At 39.3% G+C, this 19,152-nt stretch overlaps 1 protein-coding gene across 3 annotated transcripts in view; it reads left to right on the top strand.

Annotated features, from left to right (window-relative positions):
• Window positions 1–18,905, top strand: part of NTNG1 (netrin G1) — a 358,486-nt gene extending 339,581 nt beyond the window's left edge. For 2 of the 3 annotated variants that reach the window (XM_033196679.1, XM_033196683.1), the window contains one exon: window positions 16,067–18,905. In XM_033196679.1, coding sequence (XP_033052570.1) covers window positions 16,067–16,296 — 230 coding nt within the window. In that variant the 3' untranslated portion in view covers window positions 16,297–18,905. The remainder of the gene's footprint in view (window positions 1–16,066) is intronic. The other variant, XM_033196680.1, reaches the window with a different exon arrangement.
• The last annotated feature ends 247 nt before the right edge of the window (window positions 18,906–19,152 follow it).

Here is a 19,152-nt window from a genome sequence, read left to right as displayed (position 1 = left end):
CTCTGATCCTGCCTCTGCTGCTCAGTCGCCGGGGGCACTTACGTAAGATCCACAGGTCTCCCATAAAATTGAAGTAATACTAATAACAATAAAACCTACCTGCCAGATTATTAGATATATTCAATTAGATAACAGATGTAAATGTTTCTGGTCTTTTAATTATAACTTGTTAATTTTAATTGTGCGTGTATGCATATGTGTGTCAGGAAGGAGGTATGTATGTTTAAGACAATGAGTATATGATCCAGGAGTAGACATTTTCTGTTGTGGAGTAAAAGCACATGATGGGGAGATTCTGAACACATTGTGGGAGGTCCTGACTACAGTATTTGCAGTTAGCAGTGGGGAGCCATGGAAGATTGTGAGAGAGAGAATGAGTGAGAAGTATTGTGTCAACACTTTGTGAGGAAGCCCCATCTGGCTGTAGCATGTCTGTGCAATTTAATTTACGGGATATAGAATAGACACAGTTGAGAAGCTATTTTAGAAGTAAAGAGGAAGCAATGGATATGGAATATGTCATTTTTATCTATGAAATTCATTTATTCATTCACTCAAAATACTCATATTCACTGAGTACAGTTTGTTATCAAGCGCTGTTCTAGGCATTGCACACACAGCAATGAAGAAAGCAGTCAAAATTCTTATCTTCGTGGAGCTTTTATTCTAGAATAACTCCCTATTCATATAAAAGTACGTATCTTCAGAAAATAGAGTAAGAAATGTCGAGGAAAGTGAAATGTGTTAGGACAAGATATTTTAAAGCACGTCATGTGATTAGTCTTTAACGAGTCCACCCAAGTCTTTTTTCATCACTGCTTAATCTAACCTGGGTATGTCTTAGTCTGCTTCAAAGAGAAGCTCTAACATCTTTTCCCTGTCTTTTAAATACCATACATAGTCTCCCAATTGTATCCAAACCAATTCATAACTTTTTTTCTTTCTGCTGCTGGATCTGAAAGTCCCTGAAGGCATAGCTTCCACACATTTTTTGCCAGACTCTGATTTTGGTTTAAGTAGCTCACCTCTCTCCTGAGACACAACAGCCTTGCTCTTCTCAGAAAAGCTGTAAAATACCCTCCTACATGCCTGTAATGACTTCATTTCCCACTTTTTCAGGTCCACTAAGCAGATCTGTTCTCACCCAAATACCTTTTTCTTAACCAATTAAGAAAGCATTTCTTTGGATATTAGGAAAGAATTCAGCACATCCCTTTCTGCCGCATGTTTGAAGCTTGGTTTTAGTAAAAGTTATACTGCACAGAACTACTTAATGTTACCCATGAGCTTGTCTGACACCGCTGTCTTTACCTAAACGATTTTTTTCTTTTAATAAGGGCTCTTGTTTATTTTTCTCATCATTTAAAAAAACGAACAAATAGATCTTTTCAACAGGTAAGCAGCTATTGATTCATCCAAGAAATTGTAGGAGTGAAAGATGATTTTTTTTTTCAATTGACAAGTATTCATTAAGCTAGAACTTGCTAATGATAAAAGTGAACTAGAAGATACAGGAATATGCACTATGTGAAACTTCATTACCTAATGAGACATAAAAAGCATGAACCTATATTAACAATTACCATTTCTGTGACTCTGACGGTCTGTCTTTTACTGTAGGACTTTGAGCAGTGCCTGGCACTTACAAAGCACTTAATAATAATCATTGAGTTGAATGACCTCTCATGTTCACAACAGCCCTGTGAAGCGGCCTCTTTTACAGATGAAGAAATAGAGGCTCAGAAGAGCCATGCGTGGTAATCTCAGTATTCAAATCCAGACTTTTGGACACCACTACAGTAAATGGTTCAGTACTAAATGTTGGGGTTCAAATGTTGAGTGTCTCAGGAATTTGTAAGTGGAAAAGACGGTGTGAGTTACAATAGTCAGCATCAACTTCATGGAAAAGGTATGCTTAGGACTTGTCTATAATCTTAACCTCTTTGTCCTTTCTTAGCCTTGCTAATGCATTTTAGGAAATTTAAATGTTTGGTCTCCAGTGCAGTAGCAAATATACTTTTGAAAATTAGCAGTCATTTTTATTTGGAATCAGGCTTCCCTAAATGACTCCTGTCATCATTTTGTACCTTCTCGTGATTCCATAATGTTGTTTTCCTCACCTTGAATTTATTGACACCAATTCATTTTGCCTTGACATTGGCATTAACAGGAAAATGGCTTTGTTTCATCCTGACATTATAAAATCACCTCCCAAGACTTGGTTTGACATTGTCAGGGGGTGGTTATGGTGACAGCAATGCCACAGCAGACAAGAGTGAATTACAGTGATTCCCTGGAAAAAAAAAATCATTAAGAAAAGTTACTGCTGTGTGATTTCAGTAGCTATTTTTCATACTTAAATATCCCTGCTGTTTAAAAATCCTAAGAGGGCTTAGACCATATTTAGAACACTCCTGCCAAGTATATATAGGAAAAATTAAGTCTCTAAGGAGACATTTGGCTATAGCTTGACAAACAGGAACCTCAAATCATATTTCAGCTTTACAAAGTGCTCAAAGGCATTGAAATTCTGCCTTTAAAAAAACGCGTATTTGAATTAATGACACAATTATCTCCTTTCAGCTGCAGATACTTGCATTTCTTAATGCTGGGATATGAAAGTCCTGTAGTATTTTCCTACCTCTTAGCCAGAATGTAGAATGTTTTAAAAATTTGTCTTTAGCACTGTATGGGGTTGGAAAGATTGTCTTTCATAATTCCAACATCATTTCAAAGAACACCAAATCCTTTTACTTGAGTTCTTCTATGTTCCCATAATGGTCTCTCACCTCTGCTGTACTCCCACAAAGAACAGCTCCATGTGGATTTTCCTTTACCCTGTGTTCCAGAGTTAACTAATCACCTTCACAATTAAAAAAAAAAAGTCAATGAGATCCTTCAGGTCCTCAGGGCCATGTTGTTTTCACCTTTATATTACTAGCAATGCCCAGATTATAATGAGAGCTAATACATTTTGCTTAACGAAAAATGAAAGGAAGACCGGGCGCGATGGCTCATGCCTGTAATCCCAGCACTTTGAGAGGCCAAGGCAGGCGGATCATGAGGTCAGGAGTTCAAGACCAGCCTGACCAACACGGTGAAACCTCATCTCTACTAAAACTACAAAAATTAACTGGGCTTGGTGGTATGCACCTGTAATCCCAGCTACTCAGGAGGCTGAAGCAGGAGAATGGCTTGAATCTTGGGAGGCGGAGGATGCAGTGAACCGATATCATGCCACTGCACTCCAGCCTTGGCAACAGGATCAAAACGCCATCTCAAAAAAAAAAAAAAAAAGAAAGAAAGAAATGAAAGGAACGTTCCTGATCTCTTATTTCAAAACTCCAGTCACCTTGCTGCTTCTCCTCTCTTCCATCCTTTCCCCAGGTGTATATTGTATCATGAAGAATGACTTAATACAAGTCACCATTATCTTCCTGTTAATGTTTCCATTATAAAATCATGTGTATGGGAACCTTTGACAATCATAGTATCCAACCTGAGTTGGCATGTCAAAGCTTCTCAGCAAGCTTTCCATGTGTTCCTAGTTAGCTTCCTCTCCCATTCCCTGCCAAATACTTCACCTCTCCCTTCAAGATCCACCCTACCTCTGCCTCCTCATGCTCAGCAGAGAGCCTTATCTTCTACTTCCCAGAAACTAAAATGGAAGCCGGCAAGGAAAAATCCCTTCCACTTCCTCCTCTCCAACCTGTAAGCTTTCTATCTATTTTCCCATTTAGCTAGCTAGCTACTAAGAATAGGTAGACATCCACCATTCAGAAACAGGCAGACAACAAAATTTAATGTATTTTATTTTATCTTATTTTATTGTATTGTATTTTTTGAGTCAGAGTCTCACTCTGTCTCCCAGGCTGGAGTGCATTGGCGCAATGTTGGCTCATTGCAACCTCCATCTCCCAGGTTCAAGTGATTCTGCTGCTTCAACCTCCCAGGTAACCTCCATATCCCAGGTTCAAGCAATTCTCCTGCTATAGCCTCCCAAGTAGCTGAGACTACAGGCATGCACCACCATGCCCAGCTAATTTTTTGGTATTTTTAATAGAGCCAGAGTTCGACCATGTTGGCTGGTCTTGAACTCCTGAGCTCAAGTGACCCTCCTGCCTTGGCCTCTCAAAGTGCTGGGATTGCAGGCATGAGCCACCACAGCTGGCCTATTTGTTTATTATTTATTTAGCATCTATTCCATGCCTGAATACTAATGACATAACAACAATAAACAGGTAAAAGACATAGTGCAGGTACATACAAGGGCAGCAGGTTAGAGTGCTTCACAAACTCAAGTTACATGAAATAGTTTTGTTGTTTTTTTTTTAGTTTAAATTCAACTTTGATCCCCTCTACTAGAAAGGTGGTGAGATATTCAGCCAATTGTCACTGTGGCTCAATCTACAAATGTAAAAATGTCCACTCATTTAGCACCGGTCTCTACTAATTACCAACAAGATGGCCATCCAATGGGCTGGAGATCCCTTTAGCTCAGGAAGCTCTGATGGTTCCACTCACATCTGAGGCTGTGGAGTCATTGGCAAGCCAAGGAATCAGGTCTAAGACCCCTTCATGGTTATGGGATTGTGTAGAAACGCATGCCTTTTCTGAGATAATCAGTAGTTCTACTAGCAATATGTATTAGTAACACAAATACTGAAATTTGATAAAATGTAATTACATGATTCTTTTCTTAACTGAATTGCCTTTATTATCTCAGTAAAAGACACATATTTCTCAAAAAAAAGCAACTTATTTTATTAACATTTTTAATATCACCAAAGGACTATATTCTAGGCAATTTGGAAAGAGTAAAAAGTATAAAGATGAAAACCTACCAGCCATAAATAAACACTGTTCACATTTTGGTACAACTGATTCTAGTATTTTTGCTAAGGTTTATGTTACACAGGTACATGTAGAGTTATGTGTCTGTACTTATGGAGATTATACTGGATAAACATTTTGTATCTGCCTTTCATCCTGACATAATGTCATGTACTTTGAAATGATGACTTTTACCCTGATATGTATTGCCATTGTGTGTGAATATGCCTCCCTATGAATTCCATCTTTCACCTTCGGCTAAGAGTAGAGGTTGCAACTCTTATTAAACTAGACAAGTGCATTTTCTGATACCTGATGAGAAAGTCTGTGACTTCTCAGCACCATTTTCATGAGAACCTTGCCTGTGTCTGTGTCTGAAGGTGTCGACCTAAATAGGATTTCAATACATCATTAATGATCACTTTGGGAGAGGTGCCCAGCCTTCAGCTTGTAGAGTTCTCGGTGAATTCATTCTTTGTCAATATCAGCAAAGGCTTTTTTCAGGTTGCAAACACCAAAAATTTTAGGGATGTTTGGGCAGGGCCTTCTGCTCCTGCATCAGAGTCACCTGTCACCTCTTTCATGCTAGCCAAGATACTATGGACTGCAGAATGGTCTCCTTCTAAATGAGTGAGGCTCTTTAATGGTGTTTTAAGCAGTTTTTTCTATGGTTTGGCAAGAGAAAGTGTCACTCTCATAACAGGGGCTTTAATATTAGATGAGTAAGAATAGAATGGCTACTCACTAAGGTCAGTTGATTACCTACATGTGTCCAACCACCCAGCCAACAGCTTCCACATTGTTCCCTACAGCCAGTTCAGCTCTGCCCCTTGGCTTCATTATGCTGAAACCAAGTACAGTGGATGCTGTCACACAGGGTCATGCCACCAAAGTACCACTGTCTTCAGATGGATACAGACAAACTTGAATGTAAATTAAAAGCAGGAAAGCAAGGGTGTCTTCACGTGATGGCTACCAGGTTTCAGTCTGTTGTTTGCATCTGTACCTCCCCTGGCCCCCTACACCATTAACATTGCACAAGACAAAAGGTGAGCTATGGAGCAGTGGATGCAGGTTGATGGTCTGCAACTCAGCCCCTCCCTGCTACTCTGGAAACACACCTTATTTATGTGCTCTGATTGATACAGGAGAATGCACATTGAATGAGAATATAAAAGTCATCTTTGAGAAAATGGGCACTGCCACTCTAAGGTGACCTTGCAAGGCTTTGTAGAATACGCAGTAGTTGAATACAAATATTTGAGAATTGCATGTTTTGACCTCAAGATTCATACCAGCAGAAGACATGCACAGATGCTGTCTTTGAGGAAGGACATTTGCTTCCTTTTGTACTTCAAGTAGCTTGAATTGAATAGGTAGTGTTTAATTCATTATTCTGGCAGAGACAGGAATTAGCACCTCATTCTTCCATCCTGAGATTCTAGCACTGGGTGGATTGAGGAAGAAATTGAACTTTAACAAAGTATACTTAGGTTGTGTTTTATATTTTTTAGAGCACCTCCACATAATTCATCTTGAGGCTACCAACAACTATTAGGCGGGTAAATAGGACAAGTGTTATTATCCCGCTTGTGAAGTGAAGAAAGGCACAAAGAGGTTAAGTGATTTCCCCAAGTTCACCCAGCCCATTAACTACAGAGATGAGACTTGAATCACAGGATCTGAGCCTAATTCTCTTTATACCACCTCATGCTTTTAGTGCGTATGAGGGAAAAAAACCTATCCCTGTTCCATGGGACAGCAGATAAGACTGAACCAAAACAGATCAAACAGAAACAGTCACCTAAGTCATCACCAAGAACTCTGTTACACAAGGCCAACCGTCATCATATATTTGGTCAAAAAGAGGAGGGATTCCTAACACTTTGCCTTCAAAATGACAGGCTTTCCATTAAAAATATTCATGCAAATCATGAAACTTGAGAAAATTTTAGAAATACCAACGTCAAACCTATAGCCTGTAGCCTAACTTTATAGCTGCAACTAGAATACAAGCCCCTCATGTGCAGCTCCATTGTGGGTCTAGCTTACCACGATATGTCCACCATCTAGAACAGTGCCTGGGTGGATGTTGGACAAATGTATGAATAAATGTCACTAAGTAGTTGCATAATATGTCTAAGGCCTTGTCATAAATGGGTGACTAGTCACACCTAGATCTCAGGTTTTCCAGTTTTATGACTCTTAGCCAATGTGTTTTCCCTTTGCACCATACTACCCCTCATGGCCAGACCAGATCATAAGTGAGGGGAAAAAAATGTAGTGGGGTGGGGGTGGAATGCAATTAGTGTACCTAGAATTCCAACCACCACAACAAAAAGTGGTAACAGTCTCTAAAGTTTCTTTCACACCCAGGAGCTAACCTGTAGGTTCAGTTTTCCATCTCACATATCACAACTTAGCAAAACAACTGCAAAAGCTGTATAAATGGGTCATAATCACAGCTCTTCAACTCCCTGCCACACAGTCTCAAATGCCTAAATCAGACCTGAATGTAGCACACATACCTTTGTTATTAGCCTGTTTGGTGGAGGTTATTCACTCTTTGATGTTTCTTTGAAAAGGATGAGAACAATTTGGAACATCTTTCTCTCAGCAATCCTGGGCTTCTTTCAGGTGGTAAAGGTAGAGGTCACTTTATTAATACAACCATCAGGAAAAGCTGTCATGGTAACACATTGCATCGATTCCTTGAAGTGCAGGAGACAAAGCCAAAAAGAGAAACTTTCAAGTCTATAAATACAGGCCCAGCATTTCTCAAGCATAGCAGCTCACTGACAGCATGAACCTAAATGTATAACGTTGAACAAAACCCAAACAGAGAAAAGATAACTTCCCTTTGGTAGTGTAATGGATCACCACGACCTTATGGGAATAAGTGACCCTTCAGCTCATAAAAGATAAAAGAATAGAACAAGTGGTAACACCAAGTCCTGGCTAATACCCTCTCACCATAAGGAGTCATCTGTGGTCAGTTTTTCCATACCTTCCAGAAAGAACTCATAGAGGGGAAAGGAATCAAGGTCTTGTAAGTCACATTTGACAGTAGATTGCAGTTTGAGAAGAGGAAACGTATGTGACAATCAAGAAATCTGCCAAAAAAATAAATGAAAGAATTAAATAATTTAGCTATATCCCTGTGTCGCTCCTCATCCAAGATGGTGCAAGAAACATAAATAGAAGTAAGAGAGGAAGAAATACTGCTTGATCTGTTCTTTCACTGTGGAAATTCTAAATGTTTTTGTAAACTCATGGCAATTGTGAGAGTTTATTTATCTACCTTGTGGCTTGCTTACTAAAGCTATGATCAGAACTGTTACAACACCTTACTGACTTCAGCTTTTCCACCAGGATTCTACACGTTTTGCCACATAACTCTGTTTGAACCTAACATTAATACTCTAACCTCATCTGTCAAATCCCACAAACTATCTTGGTCGCTCTATTTGAAATCATTCCTAATATCAAAACATCAGGAGATTATATTATGTGATATTGGATACTCCATAAATGAATTATATTTATCAACACTAAAAGGAATCATTTAGAATATAGTCAAGCTATTACCAAAGTGGTATTAGCTCTTCTGGCATCTAAGGCTCATATTTTACCATAACAAAAAGAATTCTGTCTAGCAAATAACTATTTGCATCCAGTACTGGATCAAGTGTTGTATAAGGGATTTTTAAAATGAACCTTTCTGTTTACTGACATAGGACACTCTTAAACTCTCAATAACAATAAAGAGAGAGTTGAGACATGCTTAAAATGAATACACCGACAGAATAACTTTAGAGTTTTCAGTCTGAGGCAAACCCACAGAGCAGGGCACCAAGTAAAGAGAGTGATCCCTGAAAGATGCCTGTCGGGTAGAAATTTTCACTTGGATCTTTAATTTGCAACTCTATGCAAGATTATATGAGATAATGCCAGGATTGTAAATGGGTGTTTATCTTCATGCCAGTACTATCAACTCATGGTAGATGCCTGGAACCTTGTGTTGAGAAGCATTTGAAGTTCAGTGCAAGAGAGTCCCATGATGAACTAGTTATACTTCTGACTTACTCCATCTTATGCACTATAACAGAATACCACAGACTGGGTAATTTATAATGAATAGAAATTTGTATTGACTCACAATTCTGGATGCTGACATGTCCAAGATCAAGGGGCTCACATCTTGTGAGGGCCTTCTTGTTGCCCCATAACATGGCAGAAGGCATTTTGTGACTGAAGGGTGGAGAGAGAAAGAGAAGAAGAAAGAGTCAGCCCACCCCATGATAACAAACCCTCTCCCAAAATAACAGCATTAGTCCATTCATGAAGGTGGAGCCCTTATGACCTAAACACTTCTTAAAGGCCCCACTTCTTAATACTGTTAGAGTGACAAGTAAATTTCAACATGAGTTTTAGAGAGAACACATGTTCAAACCATAGCAGTCTCCTATGTACAGGGGAATAGGAAAGGACAGTATAAATGCAGGCATATGTGCCATTTTCAGCCTAGACATTGGCATTTCTGGTCTATTTTCTGTATGAGCTGATTTGTAGTTGGAGCTCCACCAAAATGTGGTAAAGCCCTAGAATGAGTAACAGTTGATGCTATCAACAAAGACCTCTGCCTAGTCATAGTGTGATATGAAAGCAGAGCACTTAGTCAATACAGCTGCAAATCTACTGAGTATCTATAGAAGAGTTATTTCATGTCTCCCTGGTAAGTGGGAAAGTCGGCTATGTCTTGAGAAGCATGGAATGTGGCACTATGCAACATTATTTACTACATTTCTCCTGATTGCTCTTTTCTACGTGAACAGCAGTAATCTGTAAATCAGGAGAGCTAGATTCTAGTCCCAGTTGTACTCTCAATTGCTTACCTACAGCTTTCTTAGTTACAGCTCATCTACATGGTTTCTAAAGTTTCCTGCAAACTCTGATTTGACTGCTTCTATGAAAGCAAATTACATGACAGGGGTGCTTTTGGTTCCTCTCATCCTTTCATTGTGAACAGTACTAAAGGGTCTGTCTTAGATCCCAATCTCCTGCATTTACTCCCTGAAGAAGATAATCCACTCTTATATTTCCAATTCAAGTACTTAGAGTCACCTCTAATTCCCACAGCTCAGCACGTGAAAACTTACTGTCTTCCTGATCTAGAAATGATGAAGTTTCTTTATTCTACTTTCCCCAAAATATATCAGGGACAACTGCCCATCTTCATTGCTATGACTGATGCCCTGACCCAGGCCTTGTCATTTTATCTTTTACACTAATTGAGAAGTAATTCTTTATTGTAGGGGGTTGTTCTGTATACTGCAGGATGTTAGCAACATTCCTGGCCTCGCTATACACACCAGTGGCCAGTAGTGTGCCCTCTCTACCCACTTGCGACAACTAAAAAATGTCTCCAGACGTTGTCAAATAACCATGGGAGCAAAATCATCCAGTGTTGAGAACCACTACTTTAGACTGACATCCAAAGACATCCATTAAAGGTTAATTCTTCAAAATTTTTCATTCCTTTTTCCAATTATTCAAGAACCCCTTATGACAGATTCAATCAAGAACATGCAATATTTGTTTTGCATATTTCATTTGCCCAACTCAAATTGCCCTTCTTCTCATACTTTTCCAGTTTGTCTACTCATAGATACAGTTATTCACATCAGGAAGATGTCTATGGTTAATTTCATACCTTCATAGGATCACTGCATTTTCTTGACATTGTTTTCTTCTCAGAATTCTTTATGCTCTTTCTCTTCCAATGGCCTAAATGGTGATGTTCTTCAGTTTTCTATCTGCAGTCCTCATTTTTACTTGGTCTATATTATCCTAGGATGAGGTCTTCTACTCTTTTTGCTTCATCTTTTGCAACAATGATGACCACCACCCCAGCTCCAAATTTCTGTCTCCAGGATGACTTATCTCCTATTCCATTAAATAGTTTTCCAACTAACACAGAACAGCTACAGAAGAACCTAGACAGCTCTCAAAGTCAATAGGTCCAAAAAACATTTATTTCTCTCCTAACTAAACTCTTCCTTCTATCTTCTTTTCTCAATAAATTTCTTTGTTATGCATCTAACTACCCCAAACAGGAACCTTAGAATGTCTCTTATCCATTCGTATAAACTGTCTCCAAATCTTTTCCCTCCTTGCCTTCCCCATTGTTCTAACCTCGTCCAAGTCCATTCTACTGAAGTATGGTCTGCTTCCCTCCAGTCTGCCCTTTTTCTGTTCTAGATTCACCTTCCTTTTCTCTTTTAAACACCACCCTCCTTCTCAGCCTTTGACTGCTTTCCATTCCTTATTACTAAACTCCACAATGTGTTCTGTGGCACTTTCACAATCAGGCCACATCTGCCTTTCCCTCTGCACATCCATCATTCCAGCTATCGGGAGAACCCACTCCTGATAATTCGCATAGGTTCTTTTCTATTTCCCCAAGTGTCAGCTGGTCTGGGAAATAAAGGGAAAGAGTACAAAAGAGAGAAATTTCAAAGCTGGGTGTCCAGGGGAGACATCATATGTCAGCAGGTTCCGTGATGCCCCCCAAGTTGCAAAACCAGCAAGTTTTTATTAGTGATTTTCAAAAAAGGAGGGTGTATACAAATAGGGTGTGGGTCACAGAGATCACATGCTTCACAAGGTAGTAAAATATCACAAGGCAAATGGAGGCAGGGCGAGATCACAGGACAGAGATGAAATTAAAATTGCTAATGAAGTTTTGGGCATGCATTATCATTGATAACATCTTATCAGGAGACAGGGTTTGAGAGCAGACAACCGATCTGACCAAAATTTATTAGGCGAGAATTTCCTCATCCTAATAGGCCTGGGAGCACTACCGGAGTTGGGGACTTATTTCATCCCTTATCTGCAACCATAAAAGACAGATGTTCCCAAAGCAGCCATTTCAGAGGCATCCCCTTAGGAACGCATTCTCTTTCTCAGGGATGTTCCTTGCTGAGAAAAAGAACTCAGTGATAGTTCTCCTATTTGCTTTTGAAAGAAGAGAAATATGGCTCTGTTCTGCCCAGCCCACAGGCAGTCAGACTTTAAGGTTATCGCCCTTGTTCCCTGAAAATTGCTGTTACCCTGTTCTTAAGGTGCCCAGATTTCCTATTGTTCAAATACACATGCTCTACAAACAATTTGTGCAGTTAACGCAATCATCACAGGATCCTGAGGCGACATTCATCCTTAACTTACGAAGATGATGGGATTAAGAGATTAAAGTAAAGACAGGCATAGGAAATCACAATAGTATTGATTGGGGAAGTGATGTATCCATGAAATCTTAACAATTTATGTTCAGAGATTGCAGTAAAGACAGGCACAAGAAATTATAAAAGTATTAATTTGGGGAACTAATAAATGTCCATGGAATCTTCACAATTTATGTTCTTCTGCCATGGCTTCAGCCGGTCCCTCCGTTCGAGGTCCCTGACTTCCCACAACATCCAGCCATACCAGTCCATGCATCCTTCACTAATGTGTCTTTCACCTGGGCTTCAGGCAGAAAACTGAAACCATTTCTAGGTATTTCAACAGAGAGAATTTATTAAAACAAATGGTTTAAAAAGCATTTGAAATTTTAAAATGAGAACAGGATACTGAAGTAATTCCTGTGTTAAGTAAGCAGGAACCATCTATCACTCTGGGACTGAGGGATTATAGGAAAGAGGATGGAGTTATCAGAAAGTAAAAGTTTGGATAAAAGGGACCCCCACAGAGCTGAAACTTGCACCTTTAAGATGGGATAATGGCTGGCTGCTGCAGCTGCCTCTGAAATGCTGAATAGAACCTCCTGGGAGCTGAGGCTTAAACCTCTAGGGAAGGGATGCTTCCAGGCTGGTGTAGGAACCTCTAAGGGTGAGATGAAGCTGGTTATGAATAAAGCTTAACACTGGAACCACATGTTGCTGTTGGTGTGAAGGGCCATTGATGGGCAATACTGCTAGAAGCACCATCAAACAGCATCAAGGAAACAGGATCTTCCATGCCTCCTTCCTTCTCTGCTCCCTCTAGTGCCCTCTGTTGGTGGGATCCAGCAGACAACTTGCAGAGTTCAACATCAGAAGGGTGGATTTAGAGTTGAGAGACAATTGCTTAAAAACCAATACAATACACTTTCACATCTCCTTGCCTTTACTCATGCAGTTTCCCTATTTATAATGGTCTTTCTACCAGTATCTGCCTGATGAATGCCTTTGTTCAAATACAATCTCTTTTTTATAATCTCCCTTAATCTTCCCAAAAGTAATTATTTATGATATCATGTGAGTTTCCCTAGTAATTTGTAAAGACATTTTTTGTAGATTTTTTTATATTGTATCATAATGTGTGTTTGTGTGTTTGTTTATTTTCCATTTATTTTCTGCCAAACCATGTACTCCTTTAGGGCAGTTAGTTACAACCATAAAATATAGCAGGGTGCCTGGCATACAACAGATATTGGTTAAGCTGGATGGAATTAATAAGGGCATTTTAATGAAATTAGTCTTAGATCATTTCTTGTAGATATTTTATCGTCCCAGCCAGATTTAAACTCCATAATAGCAGAAACCGTGCTTTATATTTCTTTCATTTTCTCTGTGGGGTCTAGTACAAGGTTGAGCACACTGAAGAAGAGCTTAGTGATATTTGTTAACCACCTAGTTGTTTATTAACTACCACAATTTTGGTTCAAAATGACATGAAGATGGAGCATGAATTATGAATATCAGGTAAGATCCATAATTAGGTTTAGATGTGCTTCTAGCACATGATTTCAACAGTTAGAGAGCACTGTATGTATGGTAAAGTTCTGTGTTTGTTGGAGGACTAGCACAATCAAGAGACCAAATGTAATACGTTTTATAGTGAATTATAAATAATGAAATATATTATAGGTTTTATTTTTCTCTATTTATCTCCTACAGAAAATATATCCTGCCAATCCATGAGCTTACTAATTCTGGGCTATATTTGTTCCTAGTGTATTTATTAAATTTCTCACAACTATCAAAATCAACTGGTAATTATTTAAATGTAGGAAAAATATTGAATTTTAACTTAATCACCAGCTTCTTGAAAAAAGAAACCTCTGTTCAACAGCTGATTTATATTCACATCCAAGAAGAAGAAAAATAGCTTTTTTTTTCTAAAGGAGAGTGATATGTAATTAACTATTGATTTCTTCTCAATTATTCAAGGCAAGCAATTATCGATATTGATGGAACAGATATTTCCCTACCTCTAGTGCCCAAATGAAAGGAAATATCCCATTCAGCATTCTGCTGCCTGGAACAAGAAATGCTGAGGATCTTTAACTTTAGATGAAAACAGTTATCTGGATCTGTTTATTCCATGTTGCCCCAATTAAACATATTTCTTCAAGTGTAAGCAAAATAAAATCCTGAAAACCTACATATGCTTTCCAAATTAACTAAAGCCGAACACAAGGGCTTTTGTCAGTTTTGACCATGAGGCTAACCACTCTACACTTGTGGACTTTGCTTCACAGCTATAGATCTTGACATTTTTAACCATGACTCATAAAATAATGTGGTTCTAATATTATGATTTCTAAGCCACTCAATAAGAGGTAGCTTATATAATCATTAGAAACCATGGAACACTGCGTTGCATATCAATATTTGGAGCCTGAAGGATTTAGTAGGCCTTAATAGTCACTTCTGACATTTACAGATAGCAAGCGTGGATACATTTGAAAATTATTCCAATACACTATGCAGCTGTGTTAGAGGTCACCAAGGAAATGTTGAGGAAAGCAGTAAAACAGTGGACTATTTAGGGCCCTCTGTTATTCACCATGTGAGTATCCACCACCATCTTTCCTAAGTTCATTCGCACACAAAGCACTGGCATGTTTGTGTGTAAGAAGCTTCTTTTGAAGCTGACATGACTGTTGAACATAATTAATGGACAAGGCAACGTTCTCTATTGAGTTACTACTTGGAGGGTAGAGTTGTTTTATTTTAATACTTTGCACTTAATAGTAATATTAGGTATGTGTATATGAGTGTGTAGTGTGTTGTTGAATTCATGTGGCATCCCTGGGGAAACTTCACCATGACATTTTTTAAAAATGGAAAATGTTACAATTTATAAAAAGTTACTTTTTCTGCTCTGTCCCCCACCTCTCATTCCAGAGGGGTTCTATATGTTAAGTGCTTAAGCAGCATATGTTGCTTGGGAAATATTCTTGGCTCTTTTACTCTTTGTTGTTGTTTTAATTTCCCTGGGTTCTATTTAACATTCTGCTAAATCAGTGAAACAGTGATTGTCTAAAAGAATAGAAGACATGGAATTAATGAGGTTAGTCAGAATTTTGAAGAAATAAGAAATTATTAGAAGTGAAAGTTACAGAACAGGGTCTGTGAATGAATTCTAGTCTCTGAAGTTGCTTGTCTTGATTTATTCAAACTGATTCTATTAATTGATGGACATAATGAAATTTTGGTAATCAGGGTTTTGCCACTGCATTTATTACTATTCCCAGAAATCAAGGTAACCTTGGGCTATACTTCCCATATTTACAAGGTGATAAAAATCCTTAATAGGCTGTCAGGGACAAATGTGACTGCTTTTCCTCACACTCCTCCCATGAAACAAGCTTTCTCTCTTCCCATCTGGCTGCCGCCTGCCTGGAGCATGCTACTTTCCCCATATCCCCACCCCCCCATCCCCACGCCTCCCAGTGGGTTCTGTCTTCATGCATGCAGCGCTGGAATCACGCACCGAGAGAATGGCCCACCCCTTAGAGGTTTTTGGTCATTTTAACAATACTGCTTTGCATTTTAAATACCATTCATCTGGCTTCAAAGATCTGCACTCTTGCATCGGGCTCTTGTCCTTTAAAAACCCAAGAGGTCACAACAGGTCCCAGTTCCATGAAGAAAAGATACTGCCAAACCAGGACTATTGCATTACTTTGTATTCTATAGCCTCAAACGGACAATGATAACATCCAAGATTGCAGCAAAAAAATTACATGAAAAAGACTAATATGATTTAAAAAAAAAAGGCAGAACACTACATTTGTTTGGAAATTGGAGTCACGGGCTTCGTTTGTGGAGGGGAGGGGGGAGCACAAAGATCGATAAAGATTTTTTTTTAGGCTGAAAACATGATGTACCAGATGAACTTAAATTGATTCTGCTTCTCCTCCCCGCGCCCACCCGCCCCTACCTTCCCCTTCATTCTGCAGCGAATGTCTGCGACAACGAGCTCCTGCACTGCCAGAACGGAGGGACGTGCCACAACAACGTGCGCTGCCTGTGCCCGGCCGCATACACGGGCATCCTCTGCGAGAAGCTGCGGTGCGAGGAGGCTGGCAGCTGCGGCTCCGACTCTGGCCAGGGTGCGCCCCCGCACGGCTCCCCAGCGCTGCTGCTGCTGACCACGCTGCTGGGAACCGCCAGCGCCCTGGTGTTCTAGTTGTCACCTCCAGCCACACCGGACGGGCCTGTGCCGTGGGAAAGCAGACACAACCCAAACATTTGCTACTAACATAGGAAACACACACATACAGACACCCCCACTCAGACAGTGTACAAACTAAGAAGGCCTAACTGAACTAAGCCATATTTATCACCCGTGGACAGCACATCCGAGTCAAGACTGTTAATTTCTGACTCCAGAGGAGTTGGCAGCTGTTGATATTATCACTGCAAATCACATTGCCAGCTGCAGAGCATATTGTGGATTGCAAAGGCTGCGACAACCCCCAAACAGGAAAGACAAAAAACAAACAAATCAACCGACCTAAAAACATTGGCTACTCTAGCGTGGTGCGCCCTAGTACGACTCCGCCCAGTGTGTGGACCAACCAAATAGCATTCTTTGCTGTCAGGTGCATTGTGGGCATAAGGAAATCTGTTACAAGCTGCCATATTGGCCTGCTTCCGTCCCTGAATCCCTTCCAACCTGTGCTTTAGTGAACGTTGCTCTGTAACCCTTGTTGGTTGAAAGATTTCTTTGTCCGATGTTAGTGATGCACATGTGTAACAGCCCCCTCCAAAAGCGCAAGCCAGTCATACCCCTGTATATCTTAGCAGCACTGAGTCCAGTGCGAGCACACACCCACTATACAAGAGTGGCTATAGGAAAAAAGAAAGTGTATCTATCCTTTTGTATTCAAATGAAGTTATTTTTCTTGAAATACTGTAATATGTAGATTTTTTGTATTATTGCCAATTTGTGTTACCAGACAATCTGTTAATGTATCTAATTCAAATCAGCAAAGACTGACATTTTATTTTGTCCTCTTTCGTTCTGTTTTGTTTCATTGTGCAGAGATTTCTCTGTAAGGGCAACGAACGTGCTGGCATCAAAGAATATCAGTTTACATATATAACAAGTGTAATAAGATTCCACCAAAGGACATTCTAAATGTTTTCTTGTTGCTTTAACACTGGAAGATTTAAAGAATAAAAATTCCTGCATAAACGATTTCAGGAATTTGTATTGCAATTTCTTAAGATGAAAGAAGCAGCCACCAAGCAGTTTCACACTCAGTTTACTGATTTCTGTGTGGACTGAATACATTCAGCTGACGAATTTAGTACCCAGGAAGATGGATTGATGTTCACTAGCTTGGACAACTTCTGCAAAATATGAGACTATTTCCACTTGGGAAAAATTACAACAGCAAAAAAAAAAAAAAAAAAAAATCTAAGTGATTGCCAAGATTATGCCAAAGCCTGTTGGCAGAGTACTAAGAGACTTTTATTTTTAAGTCATGCTATTTTCACAGATTGATGGTGATCATGTGACTCTAGGGATGCTGATCTATGTATCTTTCCAAATACAGTGTTTACATGGAATATCATAAGAGGCAACCTGGGGAACCAGGAAAGGAGCAGGGAAATTGAATGATTTGCAATTTGACTTTGAATATATTCAGACTTAAGTATTTAGAGGAAATATCAAAATATAAAGCAGCAAGCAGACATAACTGCTGTTCCTGAGAATAAAGTTTGTTTTAAGTACTGCCCAAGGTGTAATAAATTCTTGTTTCTGCCTTTTATTAGGCCAATTACTGTGCAAGACAGCAAGGGGAGGCAGGTGGGGAAGAACCTTTGCAAAGTTTCAAAGAGGCTAAAACAGTGTGCATTGTGTTCCCAGCACACTGTTGTCCTACAGGTTACAAATGTGTTAGCAGCAGCATCTCCTGGAATCAAAACCAATTATCAGCCCGAACTAGAATCTTAAGGACAATGAAATTCTGCATGACTTGGTAGAACAATAACCTATGATAATATCAGGTCAGAAGCCTAGTTCCAGTCTGAATTCTTCACCCTGCTGCCACTCCTTGCTGAAACAGGGAAGGGGGGAGGAATGTCTCCTGATAAATAACCTGGGTAAAAACTAGATGAAGGAACAGCATGTCTTATTGGTTTTGTTCCCAGAAAAGCCGATTCAAAGAAGGCAATAAAAGGTAAACAGGTAATGCCTGTGCCGCCTGCCACCCCACGTCTAAGTCTATTGAATGTTTGTTATTCAAACCAACAGTCTCTTTTGATGTAAGAAATAAGGAAAGATGGAAATAAATTAGAGCTTAGGCTTAGTGCCAGAGTGGCCAACCAGAAATTGGAGATTTACATTGGAAGCATAAATAGAAAATTACATTTCAGGCTCACCAAAGAAACACAGGAAAATGCTGATAACATAGGGAGTTTGAGATTATTTATAATGAGGTGGATTTCTGATATGAAAATTGGAGTTTAAGTTGTCTTATACTTTATTAACACAAACCAAAGGCAGCCCATGTTATTTCTGGCAACGATGCACTACCGTTATCTGCTCATGGCTTTGTCGCAATGCTCAGGAATCAGACACTGCACACCTCAATAGTTGGGATTCCAAAAGCTAATTCTAAAATTTAATGAAGGCCTGATTTAAACTGATTCATCTGCATTTTATCTTTATGAGGCTATAAGAATCTAAATTGATGAGGAATATCTTTCCTTCAGTGTATTTAGATATAGTTTTCTGAATTTCCTGAAGCGATGTGATCTGCTTTTAATAAAAATTCACTTTTAGGTATACAGCAAATGGAAATGAAATGTTCTTTTTAAATTTGGATTCTCAAGTTCTTCTAAAGGAGCTACTCCTTTGAAGAAACCTCAACTCAGTGGACTTGATTCATCTGTTACTTGCCAGCATTCTTACAAAGCTGATTCCATCTACAATGTTACGCCCTAAGAACAGGATTGGGGTGAAAAGCGGGTACTCAGTTGTTCATACATTTGAAGTCCTAATTCTTGTTATTTTTTCCCTTTGATAGATCCC

The sequence above is a fragment of the Trachypithecus francoisi genome, unplaced genomic scaffold (assembly GCF_009764315.1).
Source record: "Trachypithecus francoisi isolate TF-2019V2 unplaced genomic scaffold, Tfra_2.0 Lachesis_group5, whole genome shotgun sequence".
NCBI lineage: Eukaryota > Metazoa > Chordata > Mammalia > Primates > Cercopithecidae > Trachypithecus > Trachypithecus francoisi.
Note: the sequence above shows the minus strand (reverse complement) of the source record. Positions and strands in the feature narration are given on the sequence as shown.